Source organism: Haliotis cracherodii, unplaced genomic scaffold, assembly GCF_022045235.1.
Source record: "Haliotis cracherodii isolate W230 unplaced genomic scaffold, xgHalCrac1.p SCAF_18, whole genome shotgun sequence".
In the NCBI taxonomy this organism is placed as follows: domain Eukaryota; kingdom Metazoa; phylum Mollusca; class Gastropoda; order Lepetellida; family Haliotidae; genus Haliotis; species Haliotis cracherodii.
Genome location: NW_027266273.1, coordinates 6,053,974 through 6,076,159, shown reverse-complemented (window position 1 = coordinate 6,076,159; position 22,186 = coordinate 6,053,974). Strand labels below are relative to the sequence as shown.

The 22,186-nt window shown below is 38.3% G+C and overlaps 1 protein-coding gene across 1 annotated transcript; it reads left to right on the top strand.

Moving 5' to 3' along the window:
- The first annotated feature begins 1,750 nt into the window (after positions 1 to 1,750).
- LOC139465704 (kinesin-like protein KIF9) lies at positions 1,751 to 21,151 on the top strand. The gene is made up of 20 exons (XM_071247508.1): positions 1,751 to 1,926; positions 2,199 to 2,364; positions 2,795 to 2,948; positions 3,903 to 4,086; positions 5,244 to 5,327; positions 5,439 to 5,531; positions 5,734 to 5,946; positions 7,424 to 7,501; positions 8,088 to 8,156; positions 9,279 to 9,383; positions 9,935 to 9,990; positions 11,016 to 11,106; positions 12,327 to 12,499; positions 15,535 to 15,717; positions 16,541 to 16,626; positions 16,830 to 16,952; positions 17,480 to 17,659; positions 18,213 to 18,331; positions 18,611 to 18,715; positions 19,233 to 21,151. Exons 1-20 carry the CDS (start codon positions 1,825 to 1,827, stop codon positions 19,341 to 19,343), a joined length of 2,475 nt encoding a protein of 824 aa, XP_071103609.1. The 5' UTR covers positions 1,751 to 1,824; the 3' UTR covers positions 19,344 to 21,151.
- Positions 21,152 to 22,186: the final 1,035 nt, after the last annotated feature.

Here is a 22,186-nt window from a genome sequence, read left to right as displayed (position 1 = left end):
ATGGAGGCGGCCATTTGTGTACTGTACCCCTACAAACTACTCATAACTGGTGAAGCAATGCCTACAGAAATCCCTATTATGGTGTTGCACTTATGTTTCAATTTTCGAAACAATTAACCATACCATTCAGAAATAGTATGTACCACAGACCAATATCAGTTTATGCCGAGCTCAATTATTGTTGTTGTTGTTGTTGTTGCCTAACGCTGCACTCAGCAATATTCCAGCAGATACGATATTTCGATATGGTCTCTGATTCTAGCTCGCTGGCTGTCTGTAAATAATCGAGTCTGAATCAAAAGCCCTGTGATTGACATCATGAGCATCGATCGACTCTCTTGGGATACACAGCGAGCCTGACCATCTGAACTTCACGGGGGCCGACATCAGTGAGTTTATATAAATTCCTTTTTCGAGCCCGGGGGCATCATACCAAAAGTGACTAACATATTTTAATTATGGTACCCTGCCTGGCTAACACTATACAACCGGCATCACAATCAGACACACACGCGCACGCACATGCACGAACACACGTGTGTTGCGCCAGTGCAAAATATCCTGAACGCAGCGTTAAACCCCATTTTACCTCACCTTATATAATCCTCAATATAAATCTGCATTAATTAGATGTTCCACGCCAGTTATTCCTCGAGGTTGCCCATTTTCTAAAGGTCCAGACTCCTGCTTGTGTTACTGACTTAATTGATTAAGCATTTGCTCAGTTGACTCAATTTATGTGTGGATATACCTCAATGACATCATTTAATGTCAACATCCAAACATTTCGCTATTACACAATTCCTTCTATTTGAGGCTTAGAGGCTTTGAGGCTTAGAGCTTATAAAACGGAGATAAAACGGAAGGTCGAGTCAGATAAAACGGAAGGTAGAGTCAGATAAAACGGAAGGTCGAGTCAGATAAAACGGAAGGTAGAGTAAGATAAAACAGAAAGTAGAGTCAGATTTACTACAGGAGGATTTTTAAAAACTCCATTACAAAAAAATCACCTAACACAATGTGAAAATATCAAAGTATTTATAAAACTATATACGGTGTCCCTTAGTGAAACGAAGAGTTGATTTGTTTCAGATAGGGAGCGACAAATCTTCAAAGCACATTTGAATATTTTTATTCTCACGCAACAGCTATAAAATTCAGCAAGTCAGAGGTGAAAACACACCACACATATGATGTAATATGTTTCTTAATCTACAACGAATGATTTCTGTTTTCATCGTAAATTCACAGGAGCTATGACAATCAGTGGATATATTGCAATCAAGATTTACCAATTATCACGGTATTCCAATTAAATTAAGTCATCTGTCTTCGGTCTATATCAGTCAGTAATTATATGTTTCTATCTGAGCAAAATTTTCATGTCCGGTTGTTAATAAATGCGAATAATTGCAGTGATGTTGCAAAAATGAACGGAAACCTGTTTGTGCCGGCATTTTTTACAGCCTGTATATCCAGAAAGATTATACATACTCGCTGATATACCCATCTCTCTTGTAATTCTAGTAAATTGAGTAAAAAAAGAGGATTAGAAAATAGAAAATAACTAGCGCACAATCTTTATTGTTATACGGATTATATGGAAAATATGGTTTCCTTGGAGTTATTTGATGCCTTCATGCGCATGATAACTTGTTTCAAGGGAAGTAAAACTTTCTAAAATCTCGTGCGATACTGCGAGAACTCGAGAACTCGCACATGCGCAGATATCCTAACAACCCCAATAACAAATATGGTGGATTGGTATTGAGATTAGTTGGTTGTGTCATATTTTGTTGAATGTTTTAGAAGTAAACTCCAATCATGAGTGCCAAAACCAGAGGAAGGAAAGTTAAAGTATGGGGCAGGATTCGCCCAACAGCAAACTTTGCACATGATAATCTTGAATTGATGGCCGATAAAAAGGTAATGTTTATTGATTTTCATCTTTTGCAATGATCAAACTCGAAGACGTTTGAGAAAATGTTTCTCAAACTTCAGCATACAGAAATAACACACAAGTACATGTGGACCTATTACGGGTAGTGACAGTTCACGGTTCACTCTCAGATGAAACAATACAACATTATTATCATCACTGTTTAATTAGAAAAAAAACCTCTTTTGGTCAATTTGGAAAACATGCAGTCCGACAATTTCTTAATCTGAACCCAAAGTAATGTATCTTGTTGTTCCAGAGTGTCAATGTCCACCAAAAACGAGATCCCAAGAAAGGTGTTGTGAACAACCAAATTTCAGACTGGTCTTTCAAGCTTGATGGAATATTCCACAATGCTAATCAGGAACAAGTGTTTGGAACAGTGGCATCTGACATTGTCACTGGTGCCTTGGATGGCTATAATGGTGCGTATGTCTTTTCATAACAGTCTTAATTCATCAATGATCAAATGGTAATTGGAAATAATATCTTTTTTAAATTAAAATATCATGTAATTTGCTTTGTATGTTTGCACTCTGCTACCATGGAAATTACAAATGCAACTTCATTGGTTGTAAATTATTGTTATGTCAGAACAACATTCTTGTTGTCAGTTGCCACGGATCAGATAATTGAATTACGTAGTGTTGTAGATTTGTTTCATGAAATGATTTGGTGACGTCTCTTCAACCCGTCAGCTGAATATTCATAAATAGATTGTTTGAATTATATGTCAAATGCACAGCATTGGCTCACAAAATAAACTGATTAAATGTAAGAAGAATATATACATATAACACATAAACATTTAGGTGTCCAGACAGCATTGACTTCAACTTGCTTGAACATGTGCAGGTACCCTGATGTGCTATGGGCAGACTGGCTCAGGCAAAACCTTCACAATGACTGGAGCCACTGAGAACTACAAGCACAGAGGACTCATCCCACGATCTCTGTCTCAGCTGTTCCGAGAGATTGAGGAGAGGCCAGAGCTTGCCATCACTGTCAGGTGACTTGACTACATCACATAGTTATCACGGTTTAGTAGGATTGTGCCACAATGTTGTGATTGTTGTGTGTAAGAAGGTATTTAGAACTGTGAAATAAAGTGCACCATACCAGTATTTGTAATGTTGTGAATGACTTTTAATAGTTCAGTGGTTTGACAAAACAAGACAAATGCCACAAAATCATTGATCCTACAGACAATGTGCTGAATAACTGTCCAAGATTCATTAAATAATTTTCAATGATATTTGAGTACTCTAGATTGCAAATATTTCTGTCCCAGGGGGCACGAGTGTCCCAGTCGCCTAAGGCGCCGCAGAGTTGCGTCCCTTGGGCACGCCAGAAATCTATGATTGTGGGTTCAAATCCCGATTCGCCCCAATTATGTTTCTAGGTTTGTCAGCACCATACCCATGCTCATGGGTTTCCAAAGTGGTAAATGTCTGAGGCCTCCCACATTTAGCTAACACGCAGCAATATAACTGGAATACTGTTAAAAGCGGCATTCAATCAAACTCACTATTTCTGTCCCTTCATTCTGTTAAAGGTAAAGAAATTTAAGACACTTGAAATTTCAAATTATCCATAAGCTTGTCAGATCATATTATTATTATAACTGGACACGATTAATGTTTACTGGCACTTGTCTAGTGGACCAGCATATCTGTCAAATCCTGCATTTATGTCGTTTAGTGGATTTCAGTGTAAGCATTTCCTCTATAAACATCTACATTATTTTTTTATAACAAAGACGTCATTTGATTTGAAGTAGAAAAACAACTGGCACTATACAAATGGTTAGAGGAAGACCCACATGGTACAATGTGTGAAACTAAATATTCCTAAAATTGTGTAAAACTACACTCACTCTTACGTAAACATGGTGTGTGATTGTTCGGAGTCCATTATTATCACTGAATCATTTTAGCATGGAAATCTTGTATGATTGTTACAGAGTTTCCTATCTGGAGATCTACAATGAGTCAATGTTTGACCTGCTGTCGAGTCTTCCTGAATCCTGGAACCAGAGTCAAGCAGAACCGATGGTCGTTGTGGAAAACCAGGATGGGGTGTTTGTAAAAGGGCTGTCATGTCATCTTGCACAGAATGAAGAGGAAGCACTTAACCTTTTATTTGAGGTAAGACTGTGGTGGTTGTAACTTGAAGTTCTGGAGAAAGCATGACACTGATGAGGACAGTCTGTGTTAGAAACTATAATGAATGTATTTAGATTTCAACTGAGAGGTAATTCATTTATAACCCTTGTGGAATGTGGACACATTTATGTTACAATAAGTTTGATACAATTTTACTTGTTATCATAAGAGAAGTGGGGTAGGGTAGCCCAGTGGTTATAGTGTTTGCTTGTTCTGCTAAGGAATTGGAGTTGAATCCTGCTAATGTGAAGTAAAACTTACACTCTCTATTTACCTTTGTGTCCGAAATAACTGCCTGCCCGTGGCTGGTAACTTTTCTGTTGGGCTGCATGAAATTTACCTCCATCTCCCCGACTGGCAGATAATTTTAAGACTACTTATGTATTCAGTTTTATTGTAACTTCTTGTAGATTCTGAAGTGATTTTTTTGCGTTATTATCCCCCGCCCAACAAAGTTGGTGGGGGATATAGAAACGGGCTCTGTCCGTCCGTTACGTTTCGTTTCCCTAGCATAACTCAGAAACCATTCAATATATTTTCATGAAACTTTGCAGGTCTGTCAAGTACATGCTAAACTGGTGCGTTTTGCTATTTAGAAATTTTAGAATTTTTTATTTTTTATGTTTCCATGGCAACAAGATGGACTTAGGTTCTGTGAGCGTAGGGTTTGTTTCCGGAGCATAACTAATAAACCGTTCAATATTTTTTCATGAAACTTTGCAGGTTTGCCAGGTTCATGCTGAACTGGTCCCTTTTGCTATTTAGAATTTTTTATTTTTTACGTTTCCATGGCAACAAGGCAGACTTAGGTTCCAAACTCTTCTTTTTTTTACAATTTCCATGACAAGTTCCACCTTGGTTAAAAAAGGTTAGGGTTTGTTTAGATTTAATTATGTCACAAATCTGCAACAGGGGCGGGGGATATAGCCATGTTAGTGGCAAACTCTTGTTTCAACTGAAGCAAGACGCAATTTTTCACTATTTGTAATGTCTGAATGCAAGCAGGTAGCTTTGAAGATGGTCAGCCAACTTATGGGTCATCTGCCCGACTGTCCTGTTGGGTTTTAAAAATATTTGAAACACTGCATAAGTCAAGCATGAAAGAGTCCTGGATATTGATGATTGATTGTATATTTCAGGGGGAGACAAACAGAGCTATTGCATCTCACTCTCTCAACACGATGTCATCTCGATCTCACTGCATCTTTACTGTCTATATTGAGGTGAGGAACTTCAAGAATTTCAAAAAAAAATGTAGCATAAATTCATTTTCAGAATAATATAAACATGTGTCGGCAGCTAAATAACCTTTTTCTGCCTGTTCTATATTTCAGTCACGATCTCGGGTTCAGTCAAACGCCAGATATACAGTTTCCAAGTTAAATTTTGTAGACCTTGCAGGCTCAGAGAGATTAGGCAAGACGAAGGTAAGATACACAGAACTTATAATGTTTAACCAGAGAGCTATCTTCATTGTAATGAGTAATTGAAATTTTGACTATCTTAACTATTTATTTAAAGGTTTATGCACTGTATTTATGAAACACATGAAGAAGTTTTGACCAATTCCTGTGGGAAGTTTCTGTTCCTATTCTGGTGATCACTTATTTTCTACACATCTACTTGCAGTCTGCAGGGAAAACCCAAACAGAGGCTATGTATATCAACAAATCCTTGACCTTCCTTGAGCAAGTGATCGTAGCGCTGGCAGACAAACGCCGAGAACACATCCCATTCCGTCAGTCCAAGCTGACTCACTACCTGAAGGACTCTATAGGGGGTCAGTGTAATACTCTGCTGGTAGCCAACCTGTGGGGTGAGAGAGCACAGATTGAGGAAACTGTGAGTAACCCGAGAATAACCTACATTAGTCAGGACCAGAAACTCAGAATGTTTTGCATAAACTAAAAAAAATAATAGTTTTGGTTCTCAGACACTGCCCACATCATCATAAAGTTCATTGCATGTTTTGTTTTTGTTTCCATTTTCAATTTTTTTCTGCATTGTGTTTAAGTATTAGGATTTTTATATTTTTTTTGAAAATGGAAATAAAAACAAAATGTGCGTCAGACTTTATGATGATGTGAGTGGTGCCTGAGAACCAGGACTATTATTGTTTTAAGTCATATAAAGATGTTTTTAACAAGCCTCCATCCATTAGTGAAGCACTTGTTCATAAGCATGATAAGGCAATACAATACAACTCAAAAGTCATGGACCAAGTGATTTTGGTTTACAGGCTTTGTTATATTTGTATCTCTTCACATTTTGGTAGATTGTTTCTGGAAAGGATTATCAATTGCCAAGAATTGTTATACTGAAAACTGTGGATTCTTTTATTTGATATATGCTGACACAGTGAGTGAGTAAAGATGAGACATCGCATCGGCATTATTTCAGTCAAAAATACAGTCATGTCGCATTAATCTGACAATCGGCTTTCCTTGACACTAATAATGGATTAAATCAGTGCGATTTAGTCCTGTTAATCCGACAGTCTCACACTCCTACTTCGACACACCTAACTTGCAATGAATTACCCAAATCACTCATTCAGCAGTCTCGTTAATCCAACACAGTGATCATCTGCCCGCGAGTACACAGCCCGTGTTTTGATGTGAGACGAGTCCGCGAGTTGCTACTACATATTACAACGGCTACAGTGAAAAATTTGCTGAACAAGAAACAATTATTAGTGCTTTGAATAAACAACACAGGATTAATCACATGCTAAGATTACCTCAATCTCATTAAAATCAGATACAAGTTCTCACTACCGCTGAGGACATCCCATTACAGGTCACGTCAGAATTACCTTTCCTGAACTTTGACCGACCAATGAAATGACACAGGAAGTCGACTAGTGCCGCAAAGCTCAAGAAAAATTCTCTCTTAGTGGCCACTAAGAGAGAATTTTTCTTGAGCTTTGCGGCACTAGTTTCAAACTGGCGGCATACATTCCAGACTATGCTTTTAAAAGTATTTTGAATCAGCCATACACCCCGTAACAGTTGTTTTGTTAAGCTTAATGGGTTGCATGATAAGAAAACATATTCTAACAATGTAACATAACAATATGAATATTTTATTTTTTTGTCAACATGTTTATATCGTTCTCTATTGTGTAGTTGTCTGATTTTTTATCACAAACGTTGATACTACTTAATTTCGTTATTCCGACATACTCGTTAATCCGACATAATCATATGCAACCAACTATGCCAGATTAACGGGACTTCACTGTAGCCATGATGATCTGTGGAGCTTAAAGCAATTATTTATTAAAGTGTGTTTGTGACTGTATGTGTGAATGTTTCAGGTGTCAACTCTTAGGTTTGCAACTCGTATGATGTGCCTGATGTGTGAGCCAGCAGTCAATGAAGTCTACGACCCAGCCGTGAGTTGCCTTGTCATGTCACCCTGTAGTTCATCATTTCCCTTAGTTGTTGGTATGTTTTGTTGTCAGGTATGGAATTAATTACATAAAGACTACAAAATAATCCACAGGTATCAGAGGAAGGTTGTTTGTCAATTTGTCATGTGCACTGCTTTCCCATGAAACATTCCATTCCTGACCTGTGAACATTCCGGATAGAATAAGTCTTCAGCAACCCATACATGCCGTAAAAGGCGACTATGCTTGTCGTAAAAGGCGACTAACAGGATCGAGTGGTCAGGCTCACTGACTTGGTTGATACATGTCATCGATCCCAATTGTGTGGATCGATGCTCATGATGTCAATCACTGGATTGTCTGGTCCAGACTCGATTATTTACAGACCGCCATCATATAGCTGGAATATTGCTGAGTGCGGCGTTAAACAACAAACGAACAAACAAACAAAACGAAACATTCCATTCCATGTTTATATAAATATCATTCGATCAAGTAGAAAATTAAATTGCTTAAATTTTGAAAGTAACCAAAATATTTCCATTATTCAGGCAAGTGCTGTATACATGTATCTACTGTCTTGTTGCAGATCCTTGTGAAGAAGCTCCAGAGGGAGATCTCTCATCTCAAATCAGAGCTGGCCATGCATGATACTCTGGTGAGTGTTTTGTTGTAGTCGTACATTACACTTAACTTACAGACACAACAGTCTCTGGTGACTCTGACTTTGAGGTAATGAAATGTAGTTGCTCGTGGGTAAATCTCCACTCTACACTTAAGAGAGAGGCCTAAATGGGTTTCAGGTGGTCAACCTTTTGACAATCTTTTTAAAATTAATGGTAGACCTTTAACTCTTACGATGCATCTGTGTGTGAAGACCTAACACTTCATCTTGATAGAAGGTCGCGTCTAGTGAACCCTGAGCTAACTTTGACCACCAAATCTAAATGAAGAATGTGTGGGTTCTTGAGTCACCTTGATTAAGAAATTTTGTATTTAAAAAAGGAACCAACACAGAACTCAGATGTTTGTTCCTGTGATGTTTATCTGTGTTGGGTGTAGATGCCATGGCTCTAACAGTTGACATGGTGTATGAAATATTCATACATTCTTCTTCACGATGGGGGCCTAGTCATCTAAGGCACCGCGATTTGCTGTGCAGAGTTGCATCCCTTGGGCACGCCAGAAACCTATGATTGTGGGTTCGAATCCCGGTTTGCCCCAATTATGTTTCTAGGTTTGTCAGCACCATACCCGTGCTCGTGGGTTTCATCGAAGTGGTAAACGTCTAAGACCTGCATCACTTTGGGCTTTACTCCCACATTAAGCTGACACGCCGCGATATAACTGGAATACTATTAAAAGCGGCGTTGAACCCAACTCACTCACTTTTTCAAGATACAGAAATCAGATATCAGATACTCGTATTGGGACGTTAGAAGCCTCTTAACTGATTGGCTGACCTTATGCAGTCTCGTACTGAGGGGTTGTCATTCTTCGTGCAAAGATCTGATTTTTATGAGATCGATGGGGGTGGGGCGGTAGTCTAGTGTTTAAAGTGTTCGCTCATCATGCCGAAGACCCTGTTCGATTCCCGACATGGGTACAATGTGTGAAGCCCATTTCTGGTGTGCTAAAAGCGGCATAAAATCAAACTCGTTCACTCACTATGAGATTGATGTAGAACAGTGTTTTGCAAATGTATATTTTTATGTGTTTGAGGTTAAAGTAATGTTTAGTTCATGTTTGAAAGTTTTTCAGTATAGATGTTTCTTTGCAGACCAATAGAAGTCAGATATCGTATGAGTCATTGTCGGAACAACAGAAGTATGACATCCGCCAGCAAGTCCAGACCTTCTTGCAAGGAGAAGTGGATGAAGTAGATGTAAGTTGACAGGACCCTCGGGGAAGTGGGTATTAAAATACCTGCACTAGGGCCAGCAGGACACACAATACTGTCATTTACTCTTCTTCTGTGTTGAATAAAGTGTTTACATGTCAATCTTGAAGGATCTATATGTCTATTTAAGTATTGCCTTTGTTCTGGCTTTGTTGAGGTTGTGTGGTGGAGAAGCGTGTGTAGATATAGTGAGTGTGGAAGCTGGCATTACTGGTCGGCCTATCAGAATGGGGACAGTGACATCATGTATGTCCACCAGTGCTTGTGAATTCAGGTTTGTGTAGAGGAAATGGCTGACACCATGACCATGAGTCTGTGTTTTTGTTCAATGTTGGTGTATGATGTCTGTAGTTCTCTGGGATTTATGAACATGGTTTAGCTTGGATGGAAATAGTCCTAGATTGTGTTATTGAGAAAGGAATGCAAAAGTAACAGACCCTTTCAGCCAATAAAATTGTAGGATTTAGAAGGATATTCATTGAACACACACACTGAGTGAAATATTGTTAATGTGTATTTTGACTTTTACTTTTCAGATTGTGAATATACGTCAAATACAAGGCACATACGACGCCTTCAAGGATATATATCAGTAAGTCCATAATAGGAAAGTAAATATTAAATACCATATATTATCAACTTTGCTATGTGTTGATATTGGTAATATACTGATGATCGATTATAAAAGATACTGTAAATCTGGAAATTAATGTGCCTCCAAATTGATACGACTGCTGACCACTACCCAAAAATGTGACTCAATATCAATGCGACTCCCCACACCCCATCCCCAGTGGAATGATACATATCCTTACCTTAATCCAATCAAACAGCAAATAGCAGGGCTTATCAGCATTGAGTAGAGCACTTCCATAAAAACAACACTCAGTTTATATGCTTACTCTGTTGACTGGCATTAAGGAAGTTCAAAGGCAATAAAATAATTGAACCAACACCATTTGACCGATTGGTATACAGAGAAGGTGTCAACAAGCTTGACACGAGTGGGTAGAACTCTTGATCCCAGCAGTGATAACTCACTGGATGCCCATTGTGTAATTCCTATTGTCTGAATGACATTGTTATATACTTGTTACAACTGCTGCTCAATAAACTGTGTTTGTGTTATTATTCAAGTTGGTATTTCCGCTATTCAAGGTGTGCAGTGAGGCTGTCTTATTGTTGATAGTCATTCGAGATGTAAATTCGAAGTTAATTAATGCGAGCAAAGATCAATCGCATTGTTTCGCATTTAATTCACGCTCGCGTTAATTTCAAGATTTACAGTAATTGGTTACTCTCTTCATGCAATGATTGATTGTAAGTGTCCATAATCAATAGGATCAGTTAGGGATATAAATGCTATTTGCAAGTTATTACACATAAACACATTCATCATTATATCATTTATATGTTTATAAACACAGAGATTCTTAAGATTAAAAACCCCCAACAACTATGGGTTTCTCAAAACTAAACATGAAAATGGACAACATACTAGGATCAGTGATTTATCGGTTGGAACAAACTAATCATGACTAACTGATTCCCATCATGTATTTATAAACATTCTTTACACTGCTTTATACTTATGGTATTCTTGTGTGTGTCTTCAAGCCAAATGGCACAAACGATTGAGGACAAGCTCCGTCAGAAGTTTACACTGATTGACCGAACTGACCCAGCAGCCATAGCAGCTGCCCAGCAGGTACGTGAACGGTGGAACATCTTAGGAACACATACTGTATTCGACACAATAAGCGCCCAGGGAGCTCTCAAAATTAGAATAAGGGGCCCTTACTTTGATGAAAAAAAAACAGAGTTGAAAGATGGTAAATTTCGTGGTTTATGCTGACGGCCAAAGAAAAGTCTGTGTGTATAATACACGTTTTTCCAGAATTTAATTAACACGAGTGCATATTATACACGAATGATTAAGTCTGTGTACATTGATCAATTGGAAGGGGTGCTAATTGGGATTGTTCACTAGCCAATATACCAGCAAATATCGCCGTTGGCGCTTATTACGTCGAATACGGTACTTGCCTCAGATAATGAGGATAAAAGGACTATATGAGTGAAAATGTTGTGAAGTCTGGATTCTAGGCAAGGGCTTTACAGCATTAGATTTTTAGGGACAGATACTTTGCAAGAAGGTTTAAGAATTTGTAAAACAAAATTGTTCACATACAATATAGAGACACGTAATCTATTTATTGGATAAGGACATCACTTTAGTTCTTGGTTTACTGGTAGAAACACGTGGCCCCCTCGGTCTAAGGCTGCATCACATTAATCCTGCCTCCCACATCAAGGTGACGTGGATACTAAAAGTGTATCATTTATGGTATGCCCATGTGTTAGTGTCTACATTTTCGTATCATTCAATTGGAACCACTGACTTGAGATTTGAGATCTCTCTTTGAGAATATAATGCATGTGTGTGTGTGTATGAGAGTGCTTATGGCGTCCTTGTGTGAAAGCGTGTAAATGGTGTTTGTATGAGAAGTGTGAATGGCTGTTGTTTTTATGATAAAAAAAAAGGGGACTCCATCATGTGATACATATATATTATGTATTAAATCATTTATTATCGCTAGTAATATCAACCTCACATTACAAATGATGTGCAAACAGTCAATGTATCAATATGCACTATATCATGTACAATGTATCCTGAACCCTGAATAAAAAAAGTATTACAAAAAAAAAAGAAAAGTGTATCGTGATTTTTTAAGGTTATAGTATGTCATTGAATTTGGAAAAATTAAAAATTAATTTATTTTTTTCACTTTTGTTCACTTCGGAAAAAAATCATATATAGTGTCATCTCACACAATTTGCCAAATCAAAAACATCAATAATTAAGCTGGGATTAGCCAGCCACCATGCATCTTGGTATAAATGATTTCCTAAACCATTTTTCAGGCTGGAATTAGCATTGCCGATGATGGATCTCTGGTTGGGGAGTCGGACGGGTCTGGGTTTGGTGTTGGAACGGCGCCGAGGTCGGCCAAAGCAGAACCATCAGCTGTTGTGCAGCTGAGGAAGAAGGAGAAGGAGAAGGAGAGAAGGAGTGGCACCCGAGGAGGGAAGCAGAGGTACGCCCTTTACCACACACATTGGCTTCACCTTTACAAATACTTGGGCAGTTTGTTTTGTTCATTATGTTTGTTTTTGTTGATATATTCCTGTATTGCATCCTGCATCTCGTTCATCTGACATTGCACATGCATGCGCATTGTTCATTCACTCGTTTGGGTTGAAGACCTGATGTCTTTCTTGTTTTGTCTGTGTGTAACTGCACATTTGGAAAACATGGGATGTACAAAACAGTGTTCACATAGAATAATTGTTCATTTATTAGCGATGTTCAAATACAATCATCAGATGACTGACAAATGAAAACAGCCATAGGATAATTTATTATTGAATATAAATAATAGAAAATAATACACATTTTAATCAACACTATTCACATACAACTTATTGAATCGACAAATTTTAAAACAAAATTAAGTCAAGACTTTTGACATGTAATATTTCTAATTGACAAACAATTTCAAAATTATAATTAAGATGATAATTCGCCCTTAAATCAATAAAATTCACACATAATTCATCAGTGATTCTGCAAGTTCACAGATGAAAGTTTATCACTGAGTCAACAAACAACTCCTCGTTAATCAATGAATCAATGACATTCACGCATGTAATTCATTATTGAATCACAAAATTTGAAGATTTCGTATGAAAATTCATTATTGAGACCATTCATCCAATATCAGGTCTTTGAAAGGCATTTAGAAGTGATACACATAAGGAAGAGAATATATGGTTGTCAGCTTCTTCATCATGAGGAACACGTTTTGGAGTATATACTTACTCCTTCATCAGGTGAATATATGCTATGAGGCAGAGAGCATGTATATGTACATGTAAGAACAACAAAAGTTGATTGGCGCTGATAGGTGATTAGGAATTTACAAATGGAAGCTTACTCTTAACAGTCAATTAGCACTGACAGGTGATAGCAATGGACAACTGGAAGCCAGGACTTCAATTCTATCTGATAGGTAATAGCAATGGAAATGGCAATGGACAAATGAACAAATGAAAGCCACTGTTAAGTGTTGACTTCCCTTTGTCCATTCCTAATCACCTAAGGGCCAATTACCTGTTGGCTTCCCTTGTTAAGTTTCCACCTTTGTTATGTTATTATTGTTGTTCTTACAGGTACATATGTATGTTCTCTGCCCGATAGCATTTATTTGTCTGATGAAGGAGTAGGGATATACTCCGAAACATTATGTTCCTCATAATAAAGAAGTTGATTCTCTCTCTTATTCATCCAATATGTCATAATATATTTCTGTTTCATTTGCATATTTATGTTTGGTAGATAAACATGACATTGTTGGTGTATTGACTTTCCCCAGTCTAGCATCGGCAGCCAGATTAGTGACTAGGCTGATGGCCGCGGGCAGGTATAGGGTGCTCCTGACATGCGTGACGTGCAAGCATGCCAACCTTAACTTGACATCACCTAACTGAATTCCTTAAAAAGATGGAGCGAAACAGTTGTCTGAACAGATGAAACACATACTCACCACTCCTGTTATCTAACTTTCCCTGAAAGTGTAATTGCTCTAAAACCCTACATTTGGAATCAGTATGTTTTTATGGTTATAAATTTGAATTTTACAATAAGAATTGGTAAATTGCATTCACCTTCATGAAATGTAGGTGACAAATTGTACTATGATGGGTAAGCACTGCAACTTACATGTGTCAAACCTGCCTTCCATGCATATCTCGTAATTATGAATAATGTGCACCCACCTCCATTAACCATCTCACCATTATCACAGTACTAACTTGATATAGATATGTGTCCCCGTTTTGTCTGAATAAACATCCAGGGAACAGGTGGAACTATCTTTATTACACGATCCACAGTCCATCTTCCCGAGGCAAGAGAGTTAAATGACTATAAAAGTCCAGTTTCCACCCTTGCCGAACTAGGCTGGTATTGTGGAGTTACATTTTGACTGGACTAACGAGTCTATTCATAATCCAATCAAAATCGTGCACCAAAATCGAAATCCGGTTCGTAAACTGTCGTGCAGATGTCGGTCGATTGCAGGATTTGCAAAGCATGTGCACCGCCAACTAGTCAGCAGATATTTTCCAAATCTTTTCATGTTTTTAATCAAGGTGTTCACTTGATTTGATGCATTTCGCGATGTTAGACCCATTTTATCACAATATAGATCAGAGTGTCCTGACTGGGCGCCACCATTTTGTGTGAAGCAAACGCAAGTGATACGAGAGGTGGAGTCTGATTGGTCCATAGGAGAGGCTTAGAAGGAAAGTAACTGGTAATAGCCACTGGTGGCGCTACGATTGAGCCCAGTAATTCCAGCCTAGTTCGGCAAGGGTGGAAACTGGACTTTTAATGTCAGTTAACTCTCTTGCCTCGGAAAGATGTCCACAGTCCAGCTGTAACTGCAAATATATTTTGAAACTGGGACATCCTACATTTCCCCTCTATACACTGAATGTAATGATAATTGAGTCTAATGTTAGTATTTGCCAAGGTATTATGGTCTGCAAGGAGCTAAGTTATTCTGTTTGCTGTGGTGCTATCTTTGCTATCGTCTTAACTCCATTATGTAACATTTGTTGCCAACAACTACTAATTGTTTAACACTGGTCCAGGTTGTGTCTGCTGTCTGTGTTGTCATGTTGTATTGTGTTGTGGACATGCTAACACTTGTTGATGTATCTAAAGTAAAGGTTTGGTCTTCACTGGACACTGTGTTGTATATAAGCTTGTTGTCCTCCATCAGTCGAAAATATTTCCACCTGTTTGTCTAACTGGAACTGTCTGCACCATTTTAAAAAGATTTTACACTCTTACAAAGCATAATCTAGACCTGAGCCTTTGGAACTGTCTAGTGAAACCACAGACTGTAATTGTTGTTCCCTAATTGTTCTATGCTTATTTATTAGTCATAACCAATATGTTATATAAAAGTGGTAGATTGAGAATCAAAGCACTGATATCCAATACTGGAATGGTGAAGTCTTGTGATGTAGTGTGTCGCCTACACTATTACTCTGTTGCTTGCAGCCCTGTGGGTGGGAAGAGTGGGTCCTCCCCGTCCCAGAGTGCCAAGGGGGACCGGGACACCAAGTCTCCCCACACACCAGTCGAGAACACCCGCAAGGATGACAAGGAGGTTGTGGAAGGCTCAGCCTCACCGGTCAGCTCGGCTGGACCTCCCACTCGTGTTGAGAAACAAGCACGCCCAAGGTAGACGAGCATCACTTGTCTCTTTTAGTGTACTAAAAGACTCTCTGATGTGATTGGTTAAAATTAGTTGGAGAGATAATTGGGCCAGCACTTTTGAGGAAAATATTGGTCAGCAGATGGAAAAAAACAATCTCATTAAAATCAGACCTTAGTTCTCGCTACTGCTATACAAAGATCTGAAGACATCCCATTTGGGGTCACGTCAGAACGACCTTTCATCCGACCAATCAGTGCGTCGCTTACCAGATTATGAAAACTTTAACATGGGGTATTCCGAACGATAGTTACGGGTTTAACGACTGAATCCTTACAATCTAGACCATCTATTAGCCATTCCAGAATGTTTTTTTGTTCAGGTTTCAAATTTGTAATCGAGAATTTGTCAAAATATGTTTCGAAGCGAGTCGCCAATTTGAAATTAGTGCCATAAAGCACGAGAAAGCTGCCTTCTGACTGGTCATTCCATTGGTCGGTCAAAGTTCGTGCAAGGTCAGTCTGACGTGACCCATAATGGGATGTCCTCAGATCTTTGTTTAGCGGTAGCGGGAACTAAGATCTGATTTTAATGAGATTGGGAAAAAAATGGAAAAAGATCATTTTCAGAATCAGAAATGTTTTTGTATCTCAAAGGCTTGTTTGAAGATTAATGCATTGTTTTCACAATTGTTTTGGGGATAACATCTAAGTTAGATGGACAAACAAAAATTAAGCTCTCAGATCCAACAAAACAAAAGTACCACTTTACAACAGTTAAAGTTGTCTAACAAAGGAAAGAATATATATCTGCTTCTGTCTCCTATAGTATAAATGTTGTTGTCTACAGTACACCCCCAGGCCGGACTGTGGCATTTGAAGAATTTAAACAGGAAAGAGGCAGTGAAATCAACAGAATCCTGGTGGAAAATAAAGGTGAGAGTATGTGATTGTTAAGAGAATGTGGGCAAAGACCTTTGGACCTTTTTGATTTGTATTTACAAGTTGGGTATATACTAGCGACTTTGTCCAGGTTAAGGTTGATGTGGCTTAACAAGGTGCATAAACTAGTTCAAGTTGTAAAATATGCTTTTGTATTGACTCAATAAATCTTGAATCTTCTTGTGTTTGTGATCCAGAACTGCTGAGCAGCAAGACAAAGGCATACAGTGACTTGGCTCGGCAGATTAACGCCGTCAAGACTGATATCGACAAGAGCAGGGCACAGCTTGATCATCTGAAGGAAGAGAGGGAGATGAATGGTACGTTGTATCGCTGTGGATTGTCCAATTGGTCATCTGTATTTATTCCTTTGTTTCTCATTTCCTGTCGATCTCAAATTTCCATTCCGCTCAAAAATAAGAAAAGAAGACACCCATTTGCCCATTTGTGTCATACCGGTAAAGAATCTGCGTTGTATTTTATTGTTAAGATGTTGGAAGCATGGAATTAACTCTGTTACTTTGTTTTTTCCATCGTTTAAGTCTCCTGCTTTTCCATCTTTAATGCTCTGAACACCAATGCAGCAATCTTTGCACCTAGAGAATAACATGACCAGACATTACTGCAAATTTCCTTTGGTCTGCAGAAATGAATAGATTTAGATAGCACAATGTGTGTAACAATAGATCCATACCATGAACTTCATCTTTGTCCTTGTAGTGACTTTATCATCAGACAATATCAGGCTCCAAATTGTGTAAAAGCTTCTGTACATATATTTCTGCTGCAAAAACTTTGAGTAATCCTTTAGGTAATTTCTACCATAGAACATGTTTGATGTTGACAGGGCCCTCATTTAATGAGGATGGTGACATCATCATCAGCGAGGCTGAGTTCTTGGAGATCCAAGTGCTGAAAGAGCTGAAGCAGAAATACAAGACAGACTATGACGAGCTGAAGCGACTGAAGGCTGAAGTGCAGTACTGTCAGAAACTGGTGGACCAGTGTCGGCAACGTCTCATTCAAGGTAACACTCCCAGATGGGAAGCCCGAACCACAGAATCTGGGGTCAGGCTGTTGGCTGTTCACTATTCCTGGCTCTCCACACTGCTGCATCATCTTTACTTGAAAAGTCTTTCCTCTAAATGTTCCAGTTCCCTACTTGACCCTAGAGTGATCATCTACCTTCTCCAGTTTGCTCAATGTCATTGCTTGAGAACCAGGTGCTGTTGAAGAAGTTATTGTGGCCCACAGATGTCAGTTTGCCTCTGAAGTTCTATTGATACTTCAACAATTGATCTACCATTAGTCAGACTAGTGATTGAGGTTAACCTGTTTATAAATGAATCGTTTAGGCATAATGGTTGGATGAAAATGTGAAGGTGGAAGCTTTAATGTTTTATCAATATCATGAAACACTTATTTCCTCTCTTTACAACAGACAACCAGAGCTATGCAAGATATCAGTGTAATATTACTACCTTAAGTGCCACTCACTCTTCTGTTTATTTCTGACATGACAAATATGTCCTGTACTCTTTTCCTGTGATATAACATGGAACCTTCTGGACACCTTTCAGAGTTTGACACTTGGTACAACGAGAGTTTTGTGAGCCAGGGAGACGATCAGCACACAAGTGTACAAGCCGGCCACGGTGTCCGCCCAGGCAGCATCATTCCATTCAACCCTAATGCCATGGTACGTACAAGCGGTCATCAAACTATTTATACCTAAGTCCCCTACTGTATGTGTTGCTGCCCACACTTCTGTTTCTGATGTTGACTCTCACATCTCTGTTTCTGATGTTGACTCTCACACATGTCTGCTTCTGACATGACTCCCACACCTCTGTTTCTGATGTTGACTCCCACACCTGTCTGTTTCTGATGTTGACTCCCACACATGTCTGCTTCTGACGTGACTCTCACACTTTTGTTTCTATGTTGACTCTCACATCTCTGTTTCTGATGTTGGCAGCCGGAAGATGAGCAGGAGAAGTTTGACCGCCTCCAGATGGAACTGCTGATGAACAACCCTGAATCTGCTGCTTTCTACAATGCCCAGATGAGAACACACAGGAGGGTAAGTCAACACAAACAACATCAACAAAGTTGGTCTTCAGCAACCCATGCTTGTCCACTAATGGGATGCTTGAGGCATGTCCTTGAATCCCAATTGCGTAGATTGATGCTCATGATGTCAGTCTCTGGATTGTCTGGTCCAGATTCGAATATTTACAGACTGCCTTCATGTAGCTGGAACATTGCTGAATGCATCATGAAACAACAAACAAAACATCTTCCGTCAAAAACATCCACCATTTCCACAATTCAGTAAGTTGCTAGGGGAGTTGGTAGGGAATGAAGGGTGGTAGTTGTCATTATATGGCCTTGATAAAAACCTCTACACCTCTCTAAGCTAATTTTGATTTGATTACATCTATAAAAACTATCAATGGTCAAACTTACCCATAATGAACAATTCATATTTTAACATCAGACAATACAGTGCCCCCAAAAGTCGGATCATTCGTTACACCACTAAACTGATTACATAGTAAAGACAGGCCTGCACTAATGCTGTACTTATCGTTTCTTAGAAAACCTACGAGTCTGCGATGAACCAGCCCCAGCCAGCATACAGGAAGCCAGGCACGCCCACCATGATGATCCGGAACAAGCCCCCCAGCATGCTGCAGGTTCAGTACTAGCTGTCAGCATCACGCCATGCAGCGGCTGGCCGGCTGACGCACTCAGTCATGGTAACTGTTCCAGGAGTGGATATGTTTTATCATTGTTTTGCAGTAATATTTTGTGGTATATTTTCTCTATGTTGGTATGAATGCGGAATTTGTAAATATATTTCATTCTTAATAATGAATTTTGGGGCAGTAAAATGATAAATATAGTTTTTACGAGTTTTCTGTTCTTTTCATAGGCATCAACAGACGTTTATTTTTGTATATATCATGTGTCAGCTGTACATACATTTGATTCAAGGCTTGATAAAAGCCCAGAGTTTGTCAAAATTAGCTCTCAGATTAAAAGAATCATGCACTCATAGGTCCATTGATGTATGATGTCTTTGATCTTAGGATTTTTTTATAACTGTTTAATTTCCGGTTAGAAATTGTAAACAGAGTACTTAATGACTTTCTGAGATTTTTTAAAAAGGTTTTACTTTATGTGAATAATACGTGCATGATTTTGTTTGAAGGAAGGATATCTGTGTGAATATAGACTCTTGATACCTTGATACTCTTGATACAAACAATATCCAACAAATATGACAACATTATTTCAGCTATACTTTGATAAAAAACATCTGTTTGATAGGTGTGTTCAATTTTAGATATTGGATTGAAACTAATCCTTGTTGTGTTATGGGTTTAATGTAGACTTAATGATAGTCAGCACTCCGTCCAAAGTATTTCCTTAAGGTCTTGTTATCATGTCATAACAGCAACTGTGATAGACTTTGTTATTGTTTCCGTTTTAACAAGTTTTTATCTGTTTCCAAATGAAAAATGAAAATAGGTTTGGAATATAAACTATGAAATAGAGATATTCCACAGTATATTGAACAAAGATAATACTGAGATGGAAAGTTTTTGTAAAATCCCACCATTCATATGGAAGCCCTGAACATCAAGGTCATCCTACACAAAGCAATCTTGGCACTAGAATGGGTCTTGGAATTAAAATTGATTGGGGTCTAAATTGAATTAAATCAAGATATGTATTATTTTGGTTGGCAAATTTAATTTTCACAACGGGGCAGGGGGTGTCAGAGTGGTCTGGAACACCCGTGCACATTAAAGGCATAGTGCTAAGATGGTTTTGTGCATGTGGACCCAGGTAGCCTACAGCATTCTGATTTCACCTTACCCCACACAGTATTAAATGTTACTATGTCCTTCCAGATGTGTACTGTACACTGTCATGTCTTGTGTCTTGTGTATACAGGCACTTCTGTGATATAATAATTGTACACCATGTCTGTGTCTTGTGTATCCAAGCACAACCATGATATATTTACTGTACACTGTCATGTCTGTGTCTTGTGTATCCAAGCACAACCATGATATATTTACTGTACAGTCATGTCAGTGTCTTGTGTATCCAAGCACAACCATGATATATTTACTGTACTGTCATGTCTGTGTCTTGTGTATCCAAGCACAACCATGATATATTTACTGTACTGTCATGTCTGTGTCTTGTGTATCCAAGCACAACCATGATATATTTACTGTACTGTCATGTCTGTGTCTTGTGTATCCAAGCACAACCATGATATATTTACTGTACAGTCATGTCAGTGTCTTGTGTATCCAAGCACAACCATGATATATTTACTGTACTGTCATGTCTGTGTCTTGTGTATCCAAGCACAACCATGATATATTTACTGTACAGTCATGTCGGTGTCTTGTGTATCCAAGCACAACCATGATATATTTATTGTACAGTCATGTCTGTGTCTTGTGTATTCAGGCACTACTGTGGTGTCATAATAAATGTGTATCATGTCTGCTGATATCTGTTTTTCATTCTATCATTGAGTTATTCATGACTTGTAAATACACATTTCTGATTAGCAAACCAGAGGTTTCAAGTCACAACATCCACCTCAAACAACTGATCTGACAGGCACACAACTGGTGAACCTAACATAGAGAGTACTTCTTCCTCATAGTATAGTTTCATATTTCCATCTAAATCAAATTTGAAAACTTTTGGCAAAACAAAAATTGTTACAAAAAGCACCACATGCCAGATTGTCTGGGCAAAACACGACACTCCACACACTCATATTCACAAAGATGCACATAGCAAAAGCTTCACTTACGATATATTGTTCATGATTTTACGAGTGTTTTCAGTTCATCCGATTTCGTACCGCAATAGCCAAGATCTGTTATGTATGTGTCAATAAGAACCAGTATTCATGAAATCTGCTTAAGCTTAACTTTTGCTTATGTGAATATAGTAACCGTGGACATCAGGTATATAATTTACAACTTGACATCTCACGTTGTGGTACAAGGGTCTCTGAAATCCTCAAAGTGAGGAACAGCTAACTGCACTCTAATACCCCCTAACTCCCGCTATCAGCAGGGGTCCTCTTGCCAGCTCCCTGGTGTGTCACAGCTGATTAATGACCACAAGCTCTTCTGCAGCAGACGACATGTATGTGTGTGTCCAGAAAATAATTGTATGCATTTAAAATATTGATATTTGCTTATGTTGAACTACTTTCGATACAATTAAATGTTCTGCATATTAACAAAAACATATTGGTCAACTTGGAACTATTTATATTAACATTTATTGAGCGTAACACAATGGACTTATTAATGCTTTCTAAAGCAGGCAAGACATATTACAAAGTATAACTATTTTACCATGAAACATTTATCAAGTCAATGATGTACAAAAATATCAAAAGTACAGTAGACATGGATGAATAATTAAAACAAATGTACATAATTAACAAATCAAGGTTGTTTTTACATGAAGAAGAAACTATACTTATAAAACTGGATTCAAC